Source organism: Malaya genurostris, chromosome 3, assembly GCF_030247185.1.
Source record: "Malaya genurostris strain Urasoe2022 chromosome 3, Malgen_1.1, whole genome shotgun sequence".
NCBI classification, from domain to species: Eukaryota; Metazoa; Arthropoda; class Insecta; order Diptera; family Culicidae; genus Malaya; species Malaya genurostris.
Window position 1 is genome coordinate 299,356,367 of NC_080572.1, and position 8,012 is coordinate 299,364,378.

The following is an 8,012-nucleotide window of genomic DNA, read 5'->3' on the forward strand; positions in this document are numbered from 1 at the left end:
TCTGTATAGCATCAGCCTGTCCCGTTTGAATACATAAAAGACAGAAGAACTGGTCGAATAAATAAAACTAGAACGGCTTGCTGGGGATACGTTTGTTCCAGTTTCTGTTCTATTATAGATCTTCCATATAGAACTTCTAGCTGCTGAATTTGCTGTAAGGATTTGTAGATACGATGAAAACGAGAATTCTTCTCATTATGCAAACGAAACTTACTTCTGACAGACGTGTCTTTTCTATGTACTTAGGTTTGTTTAAATATAATCTGTACCAGCTCGTTTTCTCAAATTGGGTGTTACAAATCGTATGAGTTATTTTGAGGACATTATGAATGTTAAAAACCGTTATAAGGGTTGGATTCTTGCGGTAAACGAGTTACGATGCGTTAATTTTTTGTAAGTTATATGCGTTACGAGGCATTGCATGCGTTACTTTTTCTGTAAGTTATAGACATTATGAAGCGTTACATGCGTTACTTTTTGTAAGTTATAAACGTTACGGAGCGTTACGTGCGTTACGTTTTTGTAATTTATAGGCGTTACGAAGCATTACATGCGTTAATTGTTTTAAAGTAATAGGCGTTACGAAGTGTTACATGTATTACTTTTTAGTAAGTCAAAAGTGCTCAGAATCAGAACAAATTGGCTCAAATGGAACGTTCCTCTTGATATTTGGAGATTTGTGCCTTCAGCAGCTTTACATGCGTTACTTTTTTGTAAGTTTTAGGCGTTACGATGCGTTACTTTGTTGTGAATCATAGGCGTTATGAACTGTTACATGCGTTACATTTTCGTACGATGTTGGCGTAACGAAGCGTTACATGCGTTACTCTTTCGTGAATCATAGGCGTTACGCATCGTTACTTTTGTGTAAGTTTTAGGCGCTACGAAGCGTTGTATGTGTTTCTTTTTTGTAAGTTTTGTTTGCAAAGCGTTATATGTGTTACTTTTTGTTATAGGTGTTAAAAGCGTTACAAGAGATTTGGCATCCCAATCAGCGATGTCAGATCGTGCGCGTTCAATTTCCGTATTCCATTTAGTATCAGAGTGATGGTATAGAAGGAAAAATCCAGTATAAATCCGTATAACTTATTTTACATCGATAACTTAAATCAAATATTGCTTAATTTATGTGAGGGCGATTTAATCACATATTAAGGAGTGTATCGAAAATAATCTATTTACATACATTTGTGTTGTACGCATGTATTTGTGATGGTTTTTTATGCTCAGATCACAGCATGCTGTGCGTTTGGCTGACAGCTTGTTTACTCAGTTTGTTTATTTGTTTGTGCGGTTAAAATTCTGCGTTTTCAAAATGTCGCGTATTGAAAAGAAAGTGAAAATAAGGTCATGGACACGTGGCTAAGTGAGAAGGGTATTACTATGCGAAAATTGGTGAATCGGTTTGGAATTCATCATGTCACTAATAAGTTTGGAGAACACTATTCTTTGGATGAGCTACCAGGAAGAGGCAGAAAACCCGGTTCTTCCAACCCGAAACTGGACCAGAAAGTGGTATCTCTAATCATGAAGAACAAATCGATGTCAATACGTGAATTGGCCAAAAAAGAAGGAACGAATGTCGGAATGATCCAGCGTATCAAAAGGCAAAATCACCTGAAGACCTACAAGAAGCAGAAAATCTCGAAACAAAGTGTAGAACAGAAGAAGCGAGCAGCAACAAGGGCCCGGAAATTATATTCGCGTGTTTTGCAGTGTCCGGATGCATGCGGTTTTGATGGACGATAAGACTTATGTAAAGGAGGACTCAAAAACCCTTCCAGGTCCACAATACTTTACTGTCGTCGTTGGGGAGGATGTGAGCTATGCGGACAGGTCGATTCAAGTGGAGAAATTCGGTCGAAAGGTACTGGTATGGCAAGCAATATGTTCCTGTGGTTTAAAGTCAACCATTTTTTACACTACCGGAACTATAAATGCAGAAATCTATCGATCTGAGTGTCTCCAGAAGAGATTGCTGCCTTTATATAAGAAGCATAGTACGCCTCTACTGTTTTGGCCGGATTTAGCGTCGGCTCACTATTCCAAAACCACTCTCAATTGGCTTGAGGAAAAGGGTATAAATTTCGTTGAGAAAAATATCAATCCACCAAATTGCCCTCAGCTTCGACCCATCGAACGTTACTGGGCAATCGGGTCTTCAAGAAGACTGGTAAGGCAACTGGGAACATGCAGGAGTTTAAAAAAACTTCGGCTCAAGCGTCCAAAAAATGCGATGCAACATTTGTCCGGAACTTGATGAAGAGCGTTCGATCAAAAGTTCGAAAATTCGTGAAGGAATAACTTAAATTTCATCCGGTTTTCATTATGCTCAAGTTTAACCACAAACGAATTTCCAGACATAACAGTCACGAGCTTTCTTGGCGCACATCTACGGTCCTCCGTGAAACTGGCACCAATGGTGATAAATTGGTTGCAATGATAAGTACCCATCATACATTCATAATGCAAATGTCAAACCGTGAGAACCCTTTCGATTCGGTAGCTCATTTGTATATATTGAGATTTTATGGCACACTTTGGTTGAAATGATAACAATGCAATTAATCTCGCGCTCCACCAAGCGGTGAGTGCGGTCATTTCTGAAGGTACCGAGAACGAAGCACATTTCTTAAAAAATTTTGTCTTTATTATTTATATTTGGTCGTACAATAAAGGATCAACTTTTAGTTTGAATAAAAAATCGTTTTTTATCATATCAGTGCGGAATATTATTGGAATATTCTTATCAAATTTAAGAATGCATAGTTTTTCATTGCCGTTTCCAGAACCATGAATCATTAATCAAAGAAGTGTTCAGTAGTAATTTGGTAGTTTCAATTATGTTAAGTGAGAACTCCAACACATGGGCATCAAAATCGTTCAATTTTACTCCAAACCGGTCAAAATGAAATGGTTTTGAATCTCCTTTTTGCACTTACCATTTCAAAGAAAGATGAATGATTTTAGGTATAGGAATTCCGTTTATATAAACATGAACAAAAAAGAATTTCTAGATGGTAACTCTAATATAGAGTACGTGTGCTTTTTATGAATTTGAGTGGCATATCACTAAATTTTGAATTATGTTCAATGAGGGTGTATGATAAAGTAGGAAAAACTTTCTGTAATATTATTTATATTAGTGGAAAAACCAGAGTTTCTTAAAAATCTGTGACAAGCGAATCGTTGAGTATATTTCAAATTTGAATCAATTTATGAATGAATTTGAACATTGCATTTTTACTGTAATCGTAATCGGTCGTGTCTCGTAGACAACCTCGAAATTTTGTGCTCTACTCTGTTTCACCTTATTTAATTGTGTGGTAAAATATGTTTGTCGTAAATAAGTCGTACTTTAGTAATTATGCACTGTTGAAATTCTGCAAATGACGCATTGAAAGTTTGCATAATTCACACAATCAATCAACAAGTACGTACGATTATCAATATTCAGAAATGTGGAAGAAACATGCCAGTTTAATTCGTATTCACGTTGTCCAATTATGTTTCTGACATTACCCACCCGTCTTATTCTCGTATTGTAATGATTGTTATTCATATTTCTGTTTTAGCAGATGGTGATCAACTCAAAAGAGCTTTATCCCAGGTTGTCCATTTAGATTTTTACATCCGATGTACAATGATGACTTTTTGTTTTTAAATGACACATCTCGTTACTATTCAAAGGTAGGTCATCTACACGTACCTGATAGGCACAATACACCGGAATTTTTATACCGTCGTATATATTATTATTATTCGATGCGAATCCAGCGGCTTCTGACTCAATTTGCACTATTAAGTCACAATGGAATATTTTCATTATTTGTCGATTTTTTTCCCTTCGAGTGTAATGTAATTCAATGCATCACCTCACGGTGAAACTCACAACAAATAAGCACGTCGATTAGCGTTAGTGTCATGCAAATTAGAGAATTTCACGTTACAGCGAGACTATTGCTGATAGCCCAGTGAAAAGACTGCAAACGGAAAATAATTGCCAATATTACCTAATTGCTATACAATCAACTGGTTTCATCTTAAGTGACGTGATGCTAACCAGACGAAAGAAGAGGTGCCTCTGGAACCTTTAATCATATTACAAATTTTTCAGATTAAATTACTCTCAGATATTTTTAGTTTTATCGAATAAATAACGAAATTGTTTTCAATCGTTTATTACTAAAATCAACATTGTTTTTTTTAATGGACAAACATACGAACCAACATTGTAGTACCTGCAATACAAAGTACATTCAAATCGATATAATTTCACGGGAAGTCTTACTGCTCTTTACAACGTAAAATCATTGTATAATAAAACAAAATTTGTAAATATCTCCTTAAGTATGAACATTCTATCGGATTAATTCGAATTAATGTGTGCGTACCGACTCACGCCAGGAATGATTAGCGAATCGCACCTACATCCGTGTCACAACCATTTACGCTGTTGAACTCTCAACCGTCTAGATTCTCATTTTGCTGGAACCGCTCTTGATGTCGAACAGTTTCCGCACGAAGTACACCTGAACCGATGTTGTCAAGATGATGACCACGATCTGCAGGATAGACCAGTGAAGTACGTACGAGTTGTTATCGGTTATTAGTGCATAGTCTCGTGCTTCCGTGTTTCGTGAGTACGCCTGGTACTGGAACATGGCGTTCAAATTTCGTTCCACCGTGGAAATGGTGTTCTGCGTTGGAGTGACAAAAAAAAGTTTTGTTAAACGATGCTTGTTATCTAGACAAGATAATAGACGTCACATTTCATTAGCAAAATAACGTACCGTAAAATTGTTCATATTGACATTCAAATCCTCAATCTCTTTCGTGTACTTCTCCCACTCGTCATACCGGATCACCGTCAGGTAAAGATTTACCAGTTTGCTGGCGAACTTAGCAAACTGGTTATCGATGCACACCGCATAATATCCACCCATCGACGATCCGTCAGTGAAGTCACTGGACGCTTGCCACTGGTATGGGTGAACAATCTCGCCTCTGGGATTTCGTACGGCAAATCCGGCCATTCCGTCACCTCCCCGAATAACCTATATTGCAATTTCAATTGTTAACTTTTGCCTAGTTTTCGTGTTATTCTACCAACCTGAAAACTGACGTAGAAAGTACTACCCGGCTGCACATATTGGAAGTAGCAATCCTCTTTGCCCGCTTCGATGTGAACCTTGTAATCCATGGCAACTGCTGGTAGGGTCTCGTACCAAGGTCGTGTTTCCGTTTCGGGATCCTGTGTTTCTACTATCTGCACCAGAAAGCCACCGACAAAACTTAATACAATCAACACGCACCGAACTGTCTGCCACGTAAAGGATTTTGGCACGGGCATGTTTTGCACAGATTGCACACGACTTATGGACAATATAATTTAGTATCGAGGTCTATACTGAATTGATCTGAGATTAACTTCGAATATGTGCGTTTAACTGTCGCTCCTTTCACCTATCTAAATCTCGACTAGGCTGTGTGCGTGTTCTGTATCTGAGATGTTTCTAAATCAAGTAAAGATTAAAAGAGAAAAAACAAATAATATTCAGTATTTTGGAATGAATTAGCAACAGTGTGTTGGTGATTGAAGTTTATGGAACTGTTGCTTTGACGACTGAGGAAAGTATGTTGTATGCAAGATAAGTTGCATGATAGAATATCAACTCAACAGAAAGTGCGGTTAGTGCTTTTGTTATTCTACACGCGGAAATATTCCTAGTTGATTAAAACAACGAAACGATTAGTTATCGCAGATTCAAACAAAATATGCTTGCTTTAAACTGGAATACGATAGTTGCAATCAAATATAGAGTTTTCCATACTTTTGTGGCAAATCATTGACACTAAGAGTCTCTGCATAAAAATTAAAACCCTCTGGGATTCGGCCCAAGTAAAATTTACAAGTCATACGCCCGGAAGCTGTTTGATGTTAGGTGTTTCGTGATGAAAACAAACTAATTTCAAAATGACGAATGTGCATTGTAAGTTAGCTACTAGGCTGCAGACAAAGTGAGCACGAGAATCTGAGACGAGCAGGTGTCAGACATTAACTGGTCAAAAGTGGGGATTTTTCAGTAAAGGGACCCTGTCAGAGTGAAATCTGAACAGATTTCTCACTTGTACTCTGACAGGGCCTCTTTGATTTACAACAAAAATGGGGGGGAGCATACTTGCAGTAAATCATAGAGGCCCTGTCAGAGTACAATCGAGAAATCTGTTCAGATTTCACTCTGACAGGGTCCCTTTGATTTGCCGCAAAAATTCAAAACATTTAGTCGGCAATTTTGGCTGTTTCGTTAGCCTTACATTGTAATTGAAGAATCGTTTGTTCGTTTGGAACTAGAAGCTGTCATTCCAAACGAACAGCTGTCATCACTCTAGTTATAGGCACTCTAGCTCAAAGCTGACGGGGTCTGGTTCAAGTGAATTCTCAGTTGACTGTTCAAATAACCATTTAAGTAAAGTTCTCTTTGCATACCCTCTCTTTCGATTATTCTGACACGGTTATAAAGGTTATTATTTCGATTATTCTGACACGGTTATGCTTTGATTTTTCAGTTATTAGGTTTCGGGTATTAAATCGGAACTATATCTTTACGTCCACAGGAATGGTATTATTGTGTCCATCTATTTTCTCTTATTGTTTAAAAAACGATAAATCGTCACGTTTTGGGTAATCTTATTGGCTATTCCTCTTATGGTCAGGTTCGATCCTACAATATTCCGAATAGGCTGTTAGTAACGTTACCAAATAAAAATGACTTTTTTCCCAAAAATTTCTAGCAAATACGATAAAAAAAATGCTTCGTTTATAATCCATTTTTCCATTACTTTCACTCAGTGAAATATCCCCACAGTTTCGTGAGTGTTCATGCAACTGTTTTATCTATTAAAAGGAATTTAAAAAAAACATTATAAATGTTTTGCATTGCTTTCGTTTCATTCATTTGACGTTGATTTACACTCTATCGATAAATGAAAATCTAATAGATTCGATTGTATTTTAGAGAAAACCTGCCCTTTTTCCAAATGAGCTGTAGCTGTATTTGAGTTAGTCATGCATTTGTCCTTATGATATATTCCTCATCTGTGCTACTTTACAGAGATTAAAAACCTCAGTAGTTTACTGTAGGTTGTGACAAGTGCAAAATTATGCTCGTGTATGATGTAGAGTTGGGACAAAATAATATATTTTATCTGTTCGACGAACTAATAATTATTAAATCGAACGAACTGAATTGGTACGGATTATTAATAAATTCAATATACACGAGGAGCAATGAGTGTAATATCTATATTTAAAAACGTGTACGATGGGTCGCAATGTACTGCTGCTATATTTGCACACTTAAAATCGATTCTCGAGCTCGGCATAATGAAATGCCGGATTATATCGGCAACACTTAATTTTACTGACTATTCAGTAATTAACATACTCTTTTCCGAAAATCGTTAAAGTTCTATGCTGATATCTCGGAAAAGCGAGTTCTTTTGCTGAAGTTTGGCAAAATATTATACTGAACGTGTATAGTACTTGCTGAATCTCGGCATTTTTTTGCCGAGATTCAGCAAGATATTTTAAGTGTGTGGCAGAAAAAAATAGATGTTATGTTCCATAGATGATAGATCTACTCTAAATGTGGACTATAATAATCCAGTTGGGCTTACGCGAGAAAAAATTTTTTAATTCGCTAATTTTTATAGCAGGTGGTTGGACCAAATACAAATATTAGTATTTGGTTGAACCATTATTACATAAAGCCATATAAAACTATACCTCTACGATAATAGCCATAGTGAATTTATGTCAGATGGTTCAGTAGAAGTTCTTTATAATTCTCGGTTAATTTTTCGAAAGGGCGTATAAGCAAGTGACAGTTTCTCTTTGTTTACTTTCTAATTAAAAGGCGGTTTTCACGTTTATCACTCAACTCTTTGCATGAAATGATACCCGAAACATTCGACTTTCAAACAGAATAGTGATGTCAAAGAAAATCTTT

The 8,012-nt window shown here is 36.7% G+C and overlaps 1 protein-coding gene across 1 annotated transcript; it reads right to left on the reverse strand.

Moving 5' to 3' along the window:
* Window positions 1–4,165: 4,165 nt before the first annotated feature.
* LOC131438338 (transmembrane emp24 domain-containing protein 5) lies at window positions 4,166–5,608 on the reverse strand. Its single transcript, XM_058608290.1, has 3 exons — window positions 5,114–5,608; window positions 4,794–5,057; window positions 4,166–4,700 (listed from the first exon to the last, which is right to left on the reverse strand). Exons 1-3 carry the CDS (start codon window positions 5,351–5,353, stop codon window positions 4,473–4,475), a joined length of 732 nt encoding a protein of 243 aa, XP_058464273.1. The 5' UTR covers window positions 5,354–5,608; the 3' UTR covers window positions 4,166–4,472.
* Window positions 5,609–8,012: the final 2,404 nt, after the last annotated feature.